Source organism: Echeneis naucrates, chromosome 8, assembly GCF_900963305.1.
Source record: "Echeneis naucrates chromosome 8, fEcheNa1.1, whole genome shotgun sequence".
Taxonomy (NCBI): Eukaryota; Metazoa; Chordata; class Actinopteri; order Carangiformes; family Echeneidae; genus Echeneis; species Echeneis naucrates.
Window position 1 is genome coordinate 5,636,842 of NC_042518.1, and position 17,781 is coordinate 5,654,622.

The 17,781-nt window shown below is 41.7% G+C and overlaps 2 protein-coding genes across 2 annotated transcripts; both read right to left on the minus strand.

Moving 5' to 3' along the window:
* Positions 1–226: 226 nt before the first annotated feature.
* Positions 227–2,768, minus strand: LOC115047032 (coenzyme Q-binding protein COQ10 homolog, mitochondrial). Its single transcript, XM_029507667.1, has 5 exons — positions 2,602–2,768; positions 2,067–2,219; positions 1,551–1,743; positions 1,033–1,134; positions 227–385 (listed from the first exon to the last, which is right to left on the minus strand). The coding sequence occupies exons 1-5, from the start codon at positions 2,700–2,702 to the stop codon at positions 227–229; spliced, it is 708 nt and encodes a 235-aa protein (XP_029363527.1). The 5' UTR covers positions 2,703–2,768.
* A 1,827-nt stretch (positions 2,769–4,595) lies between these two features.
* On the minus strand, positions 4,596–6,444 carry hsd17b1 (hydroxysteroid (17-beta) dehydrogenase 1). Its single transcript, XM_029508879.1, has 6 exons — positions 6,345–6,444; positions 6,064–6,225; positions 5,809–5,988; positions 5,576–5,669; positions 5,301–5,484; positions 4,596–4,782 (listed from the first exon to the last, which is right to left on the minus strand). Exons 1-6 carry the CDS (start codon positions 6,439–6,441, stop codon positions 4,627–4,629), a joined length of 873 nt encoding a protein of 290 aa, XP_029364739.1. The 5' UTR covers positions 6,442–6,444; the 3' UTR covers positions 4,596–4,626.
* Between the last annotated feature and the right edge of the window lie 11,337 nt (positions 6,445–17,781).

A 17,781-nucleotide genomic window follows, 5' to 3' on the forward strand; every position in this document is an offset into this window, starting at 1 on the left:
AATAAATATGTATATACAAGAAAGAAAATAAAATAGTGGTTTATAAATAAATGTTTATAGTATATTTCCTGTGCATGTTAACTAACAAATAGGACTTGAGTGAGTGCCAGGAGAAGATCCAGTCATCTGTTTAAGACCAGTGTTGAAAGTAGTTTGTGTGAAGGCTGGCAGGGTTTGATTAAATGTCCGAGCAGAAGTTGATGGCGGTGAACTCACAACGGTCACCTCATGTGGATCGCCTCCTCTGTGACACCTGTGGTGTCCTCTGGTTCCCATAAAGCATCGCTGCACGGGACGCAAAGGCACCAACCATCTGCTTCACCACTTCGTCAAAGAACATGCCGGCCAGCTGAGAGTGCAGAATGGACTTGAACTCAAAAGACAACTGCAGAGGATACGAGACGGTTAATTAATAAAGGCGGTTAAACGACGTAGTTACCTGTTCGGGAGGCCTTGTGATAATTAACTTGTGAATTAAATAGATTTTTTGCAACCATTCAACCTCAAGGCCACACCTCCATCTGAGTTCTATGGTTCTCGTCTTAAGACACATTTTTACAGAAATGAAAATGCAGATCATCATCAAAATCAGTCAGATTTGACATATTATCAATGTGTTCCACTAAAAAAAACAAAAAAAAAAACAAACAACTTCCTACTGGCTGACCTCAAGGTAATCTGAGCAAACATCAAGGTTCAACCCCTGCCAGCAGGTCTTTAACATCCATCTCTGTCCTGACACCAGCATGCTACTCAAGGCTAAACTTAGATCTTAATGAGATTTTACTCAACACGTCCTTTTAACCGCTAATCCATTCAACAGTACAGAAGCAAAGGCTTGAAATTACTGTCCTTAAGCATGCCATTTGATCTGATTTGTTGATTTCATGGACTCCCTTTCACTGCTGTTTTATTCTTGTAATCCTTACATTACGTTCGGCCTGTCGCTCCACAGTTCAGATTACTGTAGGCTCTGCAAAGTCCTGATTTTATCGTGGCTCTTGGACTCATATTTTAACTGCACACACTTACATAGAAATCCACTTTGCAGGAGTCCGCTTGGTCTTTGGTTCCAGGGGAGAACCTCCATATTGTTTCAAGATGGCTGAAGAGGGATCCTTCAGTGCACACAGCCTTTTTCAGAAGAGATGGCCTGTTATTAATCACTGATCCAGACAAAGCAGTTTTCAGCTCATGCCTAAATCAAGAATGATGTCATCTGCCAATGAAAACTGATACCAAAAGCACAATATAATGTAGAAAGTGTTAAGCTAAGCCACTGATAGGATACTAGACAACACATAGAAATAGTTACATTTAGTCTGAAATAGTGGGACCAACAGCAAGTCCCCGCAGCTGAGAGGTGCCAGTGTGAAAGCTGCAGTACTTGTTTGTGCTGACTCAGTGAAAACTCCCACTGTGCTGATGTCACCAAATTAATCCTTCAACTTTTTTCTTCAACACAAATTCAAACTATTTTAATCCCAGCTTTTCCAAACTAAAAGTCTTAAACGTACATTGGCAAAATTTAACAAAAAACTCAGACTTACTCTGACTTTGTGGTTCGGGACCACCATGACCTCAGAGGTGTAGCGCTCCACAATGGGGGGAAAACCTATTTCGAGCTCTGCCCAGATCACGCCGTTTTTCCCCCTCGTGACCCGTGATTTCTTGCACCAGGGTACAAAGTGCTGGTACTGGTCCACATTGGCCACCATGTTAAACATCTGCTCTGGAGTGTACCTGAAGAGAGTGAGACGCAGACAAAGGCACAAACAATAAGATGTTATGGAGCTACCGTCATTCTTAAAGTAGTTTTTCATTTCTGTTTAACACTCTGTTTTGCATATTTTCAAAATTTTGTACAGTTTTGACGTGTTTCTTTTAATTAAACTTTATTTTGAGTGCAGAAATTAGCAATTGTTTCATTTAAATCACTATGCAAATTCTTCAATATCATAATTTCCCAGAGCGATGTCCCCACATTTCTTAGCTTGTCCAACTAAATCCTGAGTGTTTGTGTTTGATTATTTCATCTGCTTCCCCACACACATGAAGGCACTCACTGCAATGTCCGGCACTCAGCGTACTCCATCCTTCGGGTGCTGATAGGAACAGGCAGGTTGATGAAGCTGCGGCTTGGGATGCAGCCGGGGGTGGTTGGGCAGAGCGGCAAGCTGGTCCTCCTCACTGCCAGGGGCCCACAGGAGCCCAAGTGTCTGAGAGGAAGGAAATTGGATATAACCTTTAACTCATAGCACCCAGGTTTACATCAGCGGATCTGCATCGTTTGGCATTTTCATCCTAATTTAGCCAACAAGTTTACCCAAGTTAGGAAGGTAACTTTACCTGCCCTGAAGGAAAATGTGTACATTCAAATACACATACACACAAATTAAATAAAATGAAAAGTATTGTGTATAGTGAATGTATCTTATGTATGTTTTTAATTTCAAACGTTGCTTTCACAGACCTTTTCCAAATACTGTTCTGAATATTTAAATAACTTGTTTTATGGAAGATAGCAATTCATATCAATCCCAGCTGGTGCTCCTCAGTTTTCCGCCCTCACCTTAACGCATCCTGGAGGGACTGACTCACCTGAAGTTTGCTCTCTTGGTGTTTGCTCGCACAACTTTCGCAGAATGAACTTCGGACATTTCCAGCAGCGCCTTGAGGAGAGGCGTCGTTTTTTTGACCATGGCGAGGTTTAGATTTTGAAAAGAAGCTGCTATTTTTTTTTTTTTTATTATTATTAATTTTTTTCTCTCTTTTTTAGGAGAAAGACGACGACGGCGCGTGCACCTGAAAGCCGGCGGCTGCTGCAACAGAGACCCGGCTTTGTGCTCACCGAGAGCCTGCCCGTTAAGGACGGTGGTGACGTCACCGCAGGCACAAAGACCAATCTGACCAATCAGAGAGAGAGAGAGAGAGAGAGAAGGAGGACGACGGTTTGATTTGCTATTGATCGATTATTAGAGAATTTGAGAAATCATTCCATGAATTGGATGTGCATGAACAAAAAAAAAAAAAAAAAAAAAAAAGTATGACTCATTTCAATTGCGCACAAAAGGAAGTGCACACATGAGCAGTGAACAGTGAGCACATATTTGTCAAATGTGATGGACCATTAAGCATGCTTGACAGTTTGGTTCAGGTTTTGCTTTAAGCCAAAGTCTACATGGCAGTGTGTGGAGGGCACATGATCAGCCTGGACTTTGGTGCCACAGTCATCAATGTTCAAACAGGAACACTTTCCTAGACTAAATTAAAACATGCAAACTCTCATAGGAAAAGTAACAGGAGAAGTCTGCATAATGCTAGAGAGTCTAAGATGCCAGAACTGGCAGTGCAGGATCCATTTCATGATCTTCAAATTGGAATTAGGGCATTTGATCATGGAGGGACTGAAGAACCTTAATCCTGCCAAAGACGGGCCGGAAACGTAACTCATCCATGTGCAGACGAGATAAACTGTCTCAGGTTGTAAGAGAACATGTTCGAGGGCTTAGCGGCCCCAACGGCCCCAGACTGAGCCAAACGTTACACAGGGAAGGGGTGCTGTTCCAGCTGGCACCTGATCAGGCTTTGATCTCTAACTTTACGTAGTTCAGTGACTCAGAGAAAAGCTTAACTGAAGCTGATTAGTTCTCCTTACAACTCCCTTACAACATTTCAGAATGATATAAAACATATTTCTCAACCTTCCATACATTTTAAATGGCATCTTTTCGATTTTTATTTTATTTTTTGAAGGGAAGCCACATGAGGTAATTTTCCATTTCGAACATCTTTAATCACAGATTTATGATTAATCATTGACAGGTTTTCACTCAAGCAAACAATGGATATAACTTCATGTCTTGGCTTAAAATTGTACAAGGCATCAAGAAATTAATATTTATCATTACTTTTCCAAAGCAAACGTGATTCACTTTCAGGTGAGAGGGCATTGCAGCATAAACAGTGTTTCAAACACATTCTGCATTTTATCGTTATTTGCCTAATTTATTTCACAACTATGTATGCTATCTTGTGAAAGTGTACTTCTATTACTTAATATTTACTATAGTTTTCCCAAAGTTAACATGAACACCTGCCACCTGAGTACATGCCCTTTGGTCATTCACTAAATAAGAAATTTGAGGTTTGAACTGGTTAGGCCAACAACTGAAGAGAAACACACATTCAGTATCATTCATTCATACAAACATTTCATACTCTGGAGCAGGAAGTTATACCTGTCTCCTAAAAATAGACAATCAAATATAATATAAGTCAATTATTAGTGTTTTCACTTTAACAATAAGCCCAGAGTGTGATCACACTATCAAAAATCTGGAGAGCAAAAGCTGCTGTATGAAAACATAATTCTTATCAAATATTTCTGCTTTTTTAGACTTTTCAGTGATAAAGAATGTACGTTTCAATCAGTGGTATCTGAAAAACTGAAGCGGGGAGTTACTCTTTTACGTGAACTCTCATCACGGAAGTCTGAACTGACTGCCCTGTCCAGCTGAGCAGCAAAAGTCAGTCAGAGAGCCTCACCTTTACCCCAGAAACCTATAATAAAACAGCAAAATATTAACTTCTGTACAGTAAGCCTGCACATTCAATGTTTGACAGTTATTGTTCTTCATCTGAGAAGATTGTTTTGCTCATGACACGGATGCACTGAGAGCCATCGGGCTCTGTGATCTTCAGTTGGGTCAGAGGGGGAATGGCACCGCTGGTGAAATATCTGAACGCAGGGCTGGGAGACTGGATTGCGTCTAGAAACACCTTGAAGACAAGAAAAAAACACAACAGTCAAATGTCCAACTTCTCTTGTATTTTAACCCCATATTTTTATAAAAAATGGTGCAGCAGCTGTAAAAAGTGGAATAAATTGGAAGCATTCAAGTAAACTACAAGGAGTATAAACCGTAAAAATTCATCACCCACTCACCGTATGATAGAGGCAGTTCAGTTATTTAGAATTTAGCTGACCAGAGAAATCACTTCAAAGCAGTGAGAAAGGATTAAATAGTCTATAAATCAAAAAAAAGCTCAGACATCAGGTGAAATATAGGAAGATTTTATTATACTCTCTTTTCTTTTCCACCCCAATATCATCAAAAGCTTGGGATACATTACTGTGATTCAGTCTGCAGACCAAACTTTGCATTATTTGCTAAAATACAAAAATAACACCAGTGACTTTTGACATGCAAATTAGCTCAACTGCATTTCAGAAATGAGCAACCTTTTTTCAGTACATATAACTCATCCAGTTATCATCTGCTGCAGGATTTACACACCTTCACGATGTCCTCTGTGTCCTGTGCTGCGTTTTGGAAAACGGAGCCACAGTGCCGCAGATACTTTTCATAGAGGTTGAGAGTCTGAGAATCGATCTGTTGGAGGGAACTATCCCCAAGCTCAGCCTTTCGCAGGTTTACCAGGAAGTCAGTGTTAACTGGGCCACACTCAATGAGACTCACGCTGCAGGATGAAGTTAACAGTTTATGTTAATACAGTGTACAAACCAAGCAGTCTCTAAAAAGTCAGGAGATGCAGCGAACTTCAAACTCACTGGATATTGAAGTGCTGTAGGAGGACAGCCAGACTCTCGCATGCTCCTTCTATTGCAAACTTACTGGCGCAGTACACCTCATTAAATGGGAGACCTGTGAGAGACCAGTGTATTTTGGCAATGTCATGCATGGCAGCTACTCTTAACATGGTTTGTTTACAACTTAATGCAGAAAGGGCACACATGGGGCGCTGTTGACATTCAGTGACTCCTCAGCCATTTGCTGTTCTCACCATGAAGCCCTCCAGTGCTGCCGGTGACCAGAATGCGGCCTTGGCTCTCAGCCTTCATCCCTGGTAGGAAGGCCTGGATGGTCTGGATTGTACCGAAGAGGTTGACCTCCAGAATGTGCCGCATCAAGTCTAAAGACTGAACCTCCAGAGGCCCCATCAAACCCACACCAGCGTTACACACTGTAAGCAATGAAGACAAAGCTTAACGCACGCAAGTCGCAATCTGATTCACAGCACACCGAAACAACCACTTACCCAGAATGTCCACACGTTTCTCCACAACCCTGTCCCTCGCATCCAGAATGGACTGTTGGTCCGTCACATCCATTTGGAGAATGTCTAAAGTGTCCTTATGCAGGCCTTTCACACACTCTAAGAGACGTTCCTTCTTGGCCAGGTTCCTCATTGTGGCATAGACTAAACACAAGTTTGTGTTAGTCCGATCAGCATGGGCCAGAAGCTCAAATGGATGGAACCACCAAAAAGAACTGAGAACAAGAGAAAGACAATTGCGAGTAGTTGTTGGTGGTTGTTACCTTTAAATGTTTTGTCGGGGTCAGATGCCAGTCGAACGGCCAGGCTGAGGCCGATTCCTGAGGAGCAGCCTGTGATCAGCACTACCTTCTTGTCCATGGAGCCCAACTGACTGACCACTGATCTGTTTAGGTAAAGCACAGCTGGAGCAAAGTGAGGAAGATGTCCTTGAAGCGGGCGTTTGTAATGGTGACATCTGAAAACTCTTCTTCTCAGTGTTTAGACATCTTTTGCATGACCAGACCAGTTAAATCTAAACATATGACTGTTATCAGGCCAGGTGGTATCCTCCCATTTTTCTCATGACCTTGTTAGCATAGCTTGATTTTCTTTTCTATGGCTGTGTGGGAAACATGCCCCTAATTGCAGGCTACTCCATTGTACTTTACAGGATAAATTAAATGTACTCAGAAGTGCATAAACTAGATTAGCGGTTGATCTGAGATAATCCTGGTTCTATTTATGTGAAATACATGTAACTTCTAGCAATGAAAATCCTGGTGTACATTGCATCCTAGTTGCCTATTCCTACAATTCCACCACATGAGCACCAGGTGGCAGCTAAACATCGAAACATAAGTCCTTTAAAGGGTCCTGGAAAAAAAAACAAAAACCCAAACCTCACTGACCTCTGAGTGATCCACTGATAACACACAGACAATAGGGCCGAGAATAGCCAACAAGGAACACAATGCTTTTGAGTTTAAAGGCTTGAGGAGGGAAATTACTTTCTTTCTCACAAAAGATTTCTGATGTGGAGACCTTGCACCCTTTTCACTGACTCATTTTGGGGGGAAAAAAAATATTTCAGTCAAGTCTGACTGAGGCTCCAAAGTGCTGACAAGTCAACCAGTGGTGCTTTTAAAAATAACATCTGACCATGATGATCAGAAACTAAAAGTTCAATGTATTGTACCGCAAGTAAAAAATCTTCATTGACTGAGGAAAGGTCTGATCGAAATCTGTGAGATGCCAGAGAAAGATCTAGAATTGATCATCATGGGACTCACGGGTGTAACTAATGCAATGGAGATTTGAGATTTAAACGTTTCAGAGCTTTTCAGATCTGCAAATTAAATGTAGCTGAACATACTGGAAACTAAGAGGAAACTTGGCCCATTGTAAAGGAATTCCAGGCCAAAGGCCAAGTCTAGAAGTGTCTATTATTCGGTTAAAGCAATCCATCATACCAGTTCTTTGCAGTCACTGGAAAATATGTGGTGTGATTACAAGACACAACCGTCATGTACATTTAAGTGAGACTTCACTGGGTGGCGACAAAACATAAGGTACAGTCGGTCGCTCCCTAAACTGCAGATAAGCCTTTTGTGCTTTTTTACAGCCACCTATCTTCTTGAAGTTGTGTAAAGTAACATCCATAAAGATATTGTCTTTTTTTGATCATTTGTCAAGAAATTTGCAGCATGGATGACTTTTCCGCGTTGCCTTACTTTAAAATCGTTTTGCAGCTTCATTTAGAGTCAATGTTTTTGTGTTGAGCGCACCTCACACCTCATTTGTTCTCTTTTATTGCCTTGTTGCAACCTTGTTTATGCAATTAACCAGCTGCCATCCCATCTGTACTACAGGCGAGTAAAGAAAAACTCACTTAACATATTTCAGCAGTCTGATTTGAAAGAATTTCTTGTGCAGATTCCAGCAAACCAAATAGGAAGTTTCTGCCATTTTGTTGCATTCTCCCCCTTGCGATGGCATCAGCTTGGCTGTGCTCCCAGAGTCTGTGGGACAGATAACAGGAGGCCTTGAACCTCTTTCAAAAATCTACAACTCCCATGCATTGTTGAAAATGTTGAACTTGCGTGACCTCAGATCTTGCATCGTGTTTTATGGCATAAAGTAATTTCCTGATTTTGTTTTATACTGAACTTGCTGTCTCAGAGTTCTTCTCTCTCCGCTGTGTACAAAGATCACTAAAGCTTCATTTGACTGATGTTCTCTGAGTCTATCCTGCAGCTTGGCCGAGTCTATGGTCCATGATCTTGTGTTGCTTCCTGCTACACGTGGCTCTCGGTCTCCCTGTGGCCCAGTATTTATCAAGAGAAGGTCGAGTGGAGGTGCACTGTGGTCTGGAAAAGCCTTCAGAACACCTCCTGGATAAATTTGGCCCACAGCACTGACAGTAAACACATTTCTGAAGACTTTACAGATCCCACGTGCACAGCTGTGTCTTTGTGGCATTTCCTGGGAGAAGAAAAAAAGAATTTCTTGGATCCAGCTGTGGAAGCCAGCCAGCCTCGTGCTCAAGGGGGGAAAATGCATGAGATGGTGCAGTCATGGATTTTGCACTGTGACAGCATGGCACACAATGAAAGGGGTATCTGCTACTGCTTCAGGAGGAAAAGAGCATGACAGCTCACCAGTGTGAGTCTGTTCATGTGCTCACCCTGTGGATGGCCAGCCTAAGTGAGTCACATTGTGCTGTTCTATTCCAGGACAGACACATATAATGTGCATGATGTGGAAGGCTCTTAATAAGACTGAAGAAGCAGATGTACACAACAGGATGTCCCATGTGAGACTGACGTGCAGAAGTGAAAGAGTTGCAGTCGCGTTGTGGTGGATGCGGTGAGGCTGAAATGTCACGCTTTACCTGGTAACAGAGTTAAATTAGATTATTTTTACTGAAGCTGTTTCAACTCTACTTAATTATACGGATCTTAAATTCTGCAGATGCATTTGCTTTAACAAGTTTTATGGAGTTGGGGTTGATGAGCTCAAACTTTTTGCCATCTTACAGAAATAAGGGGGCAATGAACAATACTCATCACAGTCTAGAGGTACAAATATTAGTAATTTGACACAATTCATTAAACACACATGCAAATAAAATGCATGGCAAAGAGTATGCAAGCTGGCTAAATGTAATGTAGTAGATATGTTAGCTAAAAGCAAAAGGCAAATTGATTAATGAATATTTATAATAGCAGTTAGCACAATGAAAATAGTTCAAATCATTCGTTTAAGGGGACTTTTTGAAAATCTCTGCTGTTGAACGTCGGTTCTTGCTGCTGAGAGCTTTGGCCATTGATGTGTTGACAAAACAATAGGTCATAGCGTGAGGTAACATAATCTGAGCAACGCTGTGTCTTCAGGGGAGCTGGAAGTTTCAGTGAGCTGCTATCTGACAGCAAGGAGACGAGTTAGGACGAGCTGGTATGCATGTTAACTCCAGGAGAGGAAAGAAGACGCGACAGCACTTGGCAAATAGCAAAATGGAAAACAACTGAAATAATCTGTAATTACTAAAGGTGACACTTTAATTGATATCAGAAGACAAATTGGTTCGAAAGCCTCCAAGTGGCAGCACAAATAGAGCCTAAACCACACAAACAAACAATGACAGTTCAACTACATTACTGTAATATCCCATATATGTTTTAATGTCATTTATATTGAAATTATATCCAGCTAGAATGAACACATTTAGAACATGTCGGGTAACGCTGACAACAGGATACTTGAGTTATCTGACATGGCTGACAAGAAATTCCCTGATTTCTCACATCGTAACAATCATACAGCGACAGTCACTTTATTCTTTGTCAACGACAGCGTTCGCAATGACATAACTGCAACAGTAACAATAAAACTACTCTCAGAATGATGTCAGTTCAGTATTCTTTCCTAACTTAATTGTGTCATGTTGTCCTCGTGCCTATTAGTTCGTGTTACTGAAGATTTCCTGTCTAATATCAAAGTGATTCCTCTCTTCTTGTCTCAGAGTTTTTGTTTCATTTGACTGCTCCGGTCTAGACTTGATGGTTTTTGTGTCTGCATCTGATGAGGTAGAGTTACTGTTTATGACCTTTTTTTCGCCTCTCTGCTCATCACACAGTAAATATTTTTAATCCATATCGCTTTTCATAGCCACAGTATGGCTGCAACAATTCACTCTGTCTCTCTTCTCCTTTTACAAAACACTTTGCCTGGAGACATTGTTATTTCTGGTGTTTTCTTTTTTTATGAATATATCTCTGCATGTCATTGCCGTGTAAGTATCCGAAGTAAATCTTTGTGTAGCTGGGTTTCACCAATAGGCCCGGTTCGCTTATTTTAGATGTTGGGGGGCAAACACGGAAAGTATAAAATATCCCTTGTTCTGCGAAACCCATCCTGTGTACAGGACAGCTGAGGCTGGAGCAAGTGATTGAAAGAATTCTTTCCTCTGAGAATTTAATCCGGGATGGTGAAAATACAAACCAAGGAGCAATAATTTCACATGCAGGATTACAAAGCACCGACCAGCAACACATGTGGCTCTGACAAATCGTTCTCTTGAAACAAGCCGTGGCGCATATGGCAGGTTTGCTTCAATAAAAAAGGTAAAGAGAGAGCCTGAGAAAGGCTGAGTGCATCCTTCACAAGGAAGCATAAAGGCAGAGGGGCCAGCTTCGTTCTGGTAAAATCATCATGGCTGAAACAGGAGAAGATGTGTGGAAAGAATGAATGGTTTCCCGTACAGTGCGCAGTGGCAGAATCAGCACATTTTCAATTTCTGATCAACGAAACAGAATTACTTCAAACAAGGACAGTATCTAAAGAGCGTTAGTAGCTTGTTGTGGGCACACGGGATGGGTTTGGGCCAAAGGTCACGCAGATCCTGTCATGGGAGATGATTTGTGCATCAGATTTTATGCATGTCCATTTTCCCACAGTTTTTCACATACAGTATCAGAGGTTGTCCTGTCTGGTTTATAGAGCTCTGCTGGACATGAAGCTTTGCGTCAGCTGTAACCCTCAGGGCCGCTGTCTGAGCTATTAGTTTGGCATTCCACTGGACCCATTTGTACACAAAAGCTCAGCGGTCAGGAAATGGCTGGGATTGTGTCACTGGAAATGTCCCCGCTGTCTTGAATCCACCACTCAAGGCATTCTTTCTGGCTGTTATACTGGGGAAACGTCCTGTTCCTGTTCCTCTTTGGACCTTCAGGCACTCAAGTCTGTCCTGGGACTAGACCTGACCTGTATTTAGCTCAGATTACTGATATCTTTGTCATAACTTAAGATGGAGGTCAAAGGAGGACAGTTTCAATGTCTGTGCATAACTCCTGCAGCTGCACCATCATGGAGAGATTTGTTTGTTTGACAGGCACAAACATATCACAACTTTGTATCAGTGGCTTGGTCTGGAGAGGGATGCAGCTCATTAGCTAACATACACAAAAACATTTTGACTGATCTAATCAGCTGAGGTTTACGGTATGAAACCCCGGTCTGGCTGGGATTGTACAGTTGGAGACAGCAGATGATTGCATATTATATTTCCAAGTTTTGTGTAGATATAAAAGACTGTCCAGTTGCACGGTTTTATTTTTCTTTTATTTTCTTCTTTGTCCACTCTCTGTCTGCAGCTCCAGGTGCAGCTGGCGGGGAATGCCAGCACTGAATGCATCAGCGCTTCAGCAAAATGTGGTGAAGTCAACTGATGGGAGGTGTGTCGGGGCACAGCAAGTGACTCAGTTACACTGGTATGTTCTACATTTCATGATTAAATATTTCTCGGCAGTAAATGCAGTCACGCTTTTGCACATCTCTGTTTCTCTCTCAGTGTTGTTCTGTGTTAAAAGTCTTTTTTTTTTTTTTTTCCACCAGGTTTGCACTTCCTCTTTCTTCCTTCCGTTTGGGCCCAAAAGTCTCTGTCCCACTCTCTGCCTTGTGTCTGAATCATATCTAAATAACGCCTGCCCATGTGCATTCTTGCCTTCCCGCAGACACAGATGAAATCAGTAGAGCACTCCACCCAGCACCTGGCTACCTGGATACTCTGTTTACAGCTCAGTTGGGACACCCTGTAACTAAGTGTTGTAGTGTAACATGAAGCATTGTGTCAGCGCACATCAGAGTAAGTGGCGAGACTTCCCTTGCAGGTCTTACACAAACATGCTGTAAACAGTCACCACACTTATGCGAAATGCTGCGGCATTTTCATTTACATTTTGCACTCACTCTTGGCCTAGCCTGTCATTTTTTCCAGCACTCTTTCATCTGTTCTCATGTGCAGCTGCTATCTAAACCACTTCCCTGCCTCCCAAATGCAGACAGTTCACAACATAGGCAATTAGCATGCTCTGCAATTGAGACATCCAGCCTTTGGGCCTGAGTACCGACATCTTGTCCTGATGTTTGTCTTGGAAACTGCATTGTTGCCTTTTTTTCGTTTTTTTTTATCTTCCCCTGGCTGGTCAAGGACATCCCTTGCAGATACTCTGTCCATGACTCTTGATTTAAAAGCTATGAGAACACGCCCTAGATCGGACCGTGCTTACATAATCACCTAGTTGTTTTACCCATGAGGCATCCAAACCAGCTAAATGCTGAGCTCCTTCAGCACCTTTTTCTCCCATGTTATCCAACTGATGCTTTCAGCGACTCATGTTTCGTCAGTACCCTTTGTTGTCCGCTCTTGGCGCAGCCTTGGTATGACCCACACTCCCACAGCTAATCCTTGTTATTACCTCAACAAATATTTCTCTCACACATCTGAGCAGAGAGAAATGTTGTCTGTCTTCATTTCTAACCTGAGTGTTTTGACTTGTGCTGGTTTTCTCATTGGTGGACTCCTCCACGGTTTTGTTCACGCAAAGCAGAAACTCAGATAAAGCTCCACATAGTATCTGTCACTTGGAGTCCACCTGCTCGTAGTCTGTGGGTTCACACGCTTACTTTATGCAGTGTGTACTTTTCTCTTTCACTTCCTGCTGTGGTTCCTGTCAATTACAGTTTACAACACGGTGAAAGTATACTCACTGAGGGACATTTAAAAAAGTTTAAATCCTCATTTGAGGCTTTTAAATTGCACAGATATGTTTCTAACAATATTTTATATGACCACATGATAGTGTTTTGGTTAATGCCTCAGTTTTTTGAATAATTACAAGCCAATTGTTTATTCTGATAACCAGATCAGTAAAAAAATCAGATTTTTCAATAGCAGCCCAGCTTTCTCTAAGCAGGAGATATCACAGTAACTTCTTATAAAGGATGGAAGTCAAAATATCATTTTGATATCCTCCTTTTCTGAACAGCTGGATGGGATTCAGTGTATTTCTTCCATGCTTGCTGACAAGCTGACTCTAAGCTGGGACTGTCAAGGCCTCTTGTTTTTACCCAGAATGTCATATCACCCTGCTGTGTAAACTGTGGTGCTGTTATATGTGGAAGAGCTATTCAAAATCAAATAGCACAGTTGTTCATAAGTATCTCAGTAAAGAAGAAGAATAGGTCTCATGAAAATCAAAAAATATAGAGATATATTTCTTAGCACAGAGAAGCTCTATCCTAAATAAACAGTGGATTAAGTGAATTCACTGCACAACCATGTACAAAACATTCCCAAGGACCATCTGGCTCTTATCACCTCTTAACATCATTTCCTTTATAAAAAAAAAAAAGAGAGAGACCTTGTTTGAGAGCCAAGTCCCTTAAGAGTGCTTATGCTTGCTGTAAATGGCGCTACGTGCTTATCACACTTCACTCCATATTTGTCATTTCAGTGGCCTTTTATTTTCTTGCTAATGTGATCGAGAGCTGCTCCTGTCTGCCTCCTCTTCTCCCAACAGTCCACCCACGCAAAGCGATTAGGAAGAGAGTGAAAGGCTAAGGTACATTTTGACATAGATAGAAGGGGTAACTAGGACATGGTTGGGAATTTGTCGGTCATCACTCTGGTTCACAGCATTATGTAGTTATGAGACAAGAGAACAAAGGTCTAAAGGAAAAGGGGTCCTCTGGGAGCGCCAGTATCTGGGGTAAACATTTTTGCTGACACTTTATCATGCTTAGTAATTATTACATAAGATCTTTTTGACCTATAATTTGGGTTGAGCCAAGCTGACTTGTGTGGATGCAGCACATGACGTAGCAGCAGGAGAAGAGGAGCCCAAACATATGATTATTAACTGCTGGTTACATAAGACGGTTTTTCTGTGACTTCGCCCACAAACTGAACACAGAAATTTGGTTGATATCTGGGAGTGACGAGTGGCAATCTTCACGAGAGGTATGTTGGGATTGCAATGCCGTTACAGCTGAATGTGGGCAATAAAAGTGAGTTGATAGGCCAGTTTGACTCAGTGGTTTCTGTTCTTTGTGTTAGTATGTACTCACCTGCACATTCCTTCCTTAATTACAGTCGATTCTGGTCGGAGGATTAGTCTGTCTGAGTCAGTATGGGTGGTTCACATGGCCTTCACGCCCAGATACTTACAATAAACAGAAGCAATTCCACTAATTAACGCTGTTGTTTGAGGCTGACCCAAGATGTCTAATAATGTTAACGTGCAAGGTTTGACTGTAACACATTTTCCATTTTCACCGGTCATTAATACGTCATGGAGGAGTAATTGTTTATTTTTAAAGAACAGACATTGTGAAACTTTCACAACTTTCACTTCTGTGGCAACACTTCTAACAGCTAATGTATTTAAATTAATAAAAAAATAAATGTTCTGCATCAGCCTCCTCTAAAGAGTCACAAATTACAATGGACGCATTTGTATTGTATTTATTTTGTGAAATATTGGATAATTTAAACAAAGTGCTAAGTTGGAGGTATGTAGTTGCATAAAATGGGTAAAACGTAAGTCTTAATACAAAGTGAGAACGATATGACCCGTTATTGGTGTCTATAATTTGCAATTGCAGCCATAGTTTAGTGGAAATGCAGTAAAATGTTAAAACTGTGATTCGAGTCTGCTTCTTAATCACCAGCTGATAAGAAAAGTCTGCTCTCCTCTGAGGAAATCATTAAAAGATGAAATGAGATCAATCTTGCTTTGAATACTTCTTCAAATGTGTTTAATTTCACCACTGGCACTGTCCTGGCTGTCTGGGTCTCACAGCAAAGCCAGATCTTATGACCGATGTGTCTCCGGAGTCTTTGATCAGCGCTTCAGTTCACCTACTGCAGTGGACATATGTTGTTCTCCTCATTAACGTTAGACTCGGGACAAAGGTGGGGCGACATCAAAGGTGCTGGAAAACTGTCAGCTGAGAGATGTCAGATCACATTTAGGGGAAATTATGTTTTTCATAGTAACTGAAATCTTATAAAATACCAATACCTCAAATCTATGAAAAAAGAACGTCCTTCTTTAGACGGCCAATTTTTCACACTTGGGATCGTTCATATCAGAAAGAAAACCGTTGGTGATGTCCGAAGGATGTTTTTCAGTAAGCTGATCAGCTGTTTCCAAATAATTAACACAGAGCTGAAGTCTGACTCTTGCCTCTCGTTTAGCAGGGACATGGCATCAGATTCCTCTGGCCTGGCCTTGCGTCAGCAGGGGGATTCCTCAAGATCCAGCATCTGGGTGCTGCATTCTTGACCACTCTATGCATTGCCATCGCAACGCTCACGAGACACAACAGTTCAGCAGCTGCAGACGGAGACAGTCGTTTCCTGCCAACCCCCCCCCCCTTTTAACTGGAGTGAGGGGTGTGAGAAAAATGTTGACAGAGTTCAGAGTTATGGGCACAGAGGCGAATAGTAGCGCAGAAGCAAATAACCCCATCCCACGGTGATGTTGGTCCCCATCTCAGAAGACGCTTCACTCAATAGATGAGGGTGAGAGACAAAGAGCCAATTCAGTGTCTGTTAACACAAGAGGCACTGTCCATGATAAATACAAGACTATGAATGAAGATAAAGTTGAGCAGGATTTGTGACGTGATTTGAAAATCCAATTCCAGTTTCAGGAATACAATCACACGCCCCACATATATAACATGTTCCTAGACAAATGGGTGGAATTGATTGGAGAGATTAGGTTAAAAGCTGACAGATGGTGCTAGAGCTTGCCTTTATTTGCGGGTTACAGGGGCTTGGATTAAGAGGAGGGGACTCCTCAGGAGGGCTTGGTGTTCCATCAAAGCGCACACAGACATTGGGCTGGAGTCTGAATCTGAATTCCCGACAGAGTGTTTTATGTTCCCATTCAATGTGAGGACGGCGCTGCAGGCCACTGAAAGCTGGACACTCGCCAGCTCTTTACATATAATTTAAAAGCCAATTTATTTTTTATTTTTTACTATTCCATCTTTTGTTGCTAGTCGTACGTCTGAGCTTCAAAATCCTTCACATGGTTGTAAAACAGGAATGTAAAATGTTAAATTCTGTTAAAAGGCGGCCAAAACTAGTTCCTGGGGAAAATAAGCTTGTGGGTGAAAAGCATGTTTAGAAATGTTTGATTCATTAGTGGTTCCATGACACCTGTCTGATTTGTAGTGTGATCAGCTGAAAAGCTGAGGGGAGCAATAAATAAAGCTTTTTTTAAACACAGAGGCCTGAAGGCATGCATGAATAACTGGCTGTGAACGCGAGCTATAAGTCATAGCTGCTGTGCCAGTGGAACAACTCACACATAAGGGAATACACGCTTTAATTTAGGTGTCTCTCTGGGAGGTCTTGTTAGGGCAAAGAACTGAAGAAAGTGGGAGCAGAATACAAAATTATGGGAGTGAATGAGCGGCCAGATTCATGTTTAGGTTCATCGAGGGTTGAAGCTGCCTTCTGGATTTATTGAGGCTGTAAAAGCAGTTTTTTTGTGCGTAAATGACACCAAAACACAGGAAAACAGTAGCAACATACAGAGCCACAGTGAGCAAATCTAAATGAAATGAGTGATCGAGCAGCCAGAGCCTCATTATCACGATTTCTGAGTGGTTTCTGTATAAATATATTTTTTGTTTTTCCTCCTGTGACAAGGCTGCCTATTTCTGTTGAAGTACTTAATCTAATACTAATATATTCAGGGCCAGACTACAATGAATCTGATTATTTATGGACACTGCCACTCTGACCAACATCGGTCCAGGTCAAGATGTACCAAAACCTGGTGGATGGATTCCCACAAAATATGTTTTGATTCCAAACCCCCAACTCGATTCTCTGTAGAGACCGAACCGTTTAGCTTCATTTTAGTGAGTAGTTTTTAAAAATTGGTAAATTTCACACTGTTGTATATGAAATTGTTTTTTTTGGAGCCTCTTTCTTCATTGACCATTTCCAGCCTCAAAGAACAGAAACAAACAAGAGTGAATCAAAACAAGACGGAACACAATGCCAGCTGATATGAAATCGGCTAAGCTAAGAGTAACTCTAGTTACCATAACAAATGGCATTGTTTCCTGAATTACACAGTACACCTGCTCACAGTATTAACACAACAGTGGCCATGAAGTGTGAAATTTGCAGCAAAGAAGGCGTCTATCCAGTTTGTCTGACCTTTGACCCACACCTCTCCTCGCCTCGTGTCACAAAAGGCCACACAGGGACAGAGCAAGCTGCCAGCTGATTCCATGTACACAAACACAAACCAGGCACGCACAGGACATGTGTAAAGGTGAATATACACCCTGGGCTTATTTAGTAGAGTAAGCTGGTAGAAGAAGCATTAATTATTGCACAGTGGAGTGTGT

What these genes read in the sequence shown, in the direction of transcription:
- hsd17b1 (XM_029508879.1), bottom strand. Translation starts at nt 6,441, where the DNA reads ATGGACAAGAAGGTAGTGCTGATCACAGGCTGCTCCTCAGGAATCGGC. An exon ending in CAGCACTGGAGGGCTTCATG is followed by an intron (nt 5,670 to 5,808) that starts GTGAGAACAGCA and finishes GGTCTCTCACAG; the next exon opens with GTCTCCCATTTAATGAGGTG. An exon ending in ACACAGAGGACATCGTGAAG is followed by an intron (nt 4,783 to 5,300) that starts GTGTGTAAATCC and finishes CTTGTCTTCAAG; the next exon opens with GTGTTTCTAGACGCAATCCA.
- LOC115047032 (XM_029507667.1), bottom strand. Translation starts at nt 2,702, where the DNA reads ATGGTCAAAAAAACGACGCCTCTCCTCAAGGCGCTGCTGGAAATGTCC. An exon ending in TCCCGAACCACAAAGTCAGA is followed by an intron (nt 1,135 to 1,550) that starts GTAAGTCTGAGT and finishes CTTCTGAAAAAG; the next exon opens with GCTGTGTGCACTGAAGGATC. An exon ending in CCTGCAAAGTGGATTTCTAT is followed by an intron (nt 386 to 1,032) that starts GTAAGTGTGTGC and finishes TATCCTCTGCAG; the next exon opens with TTGTCTTTTGAGTTCAAGTC.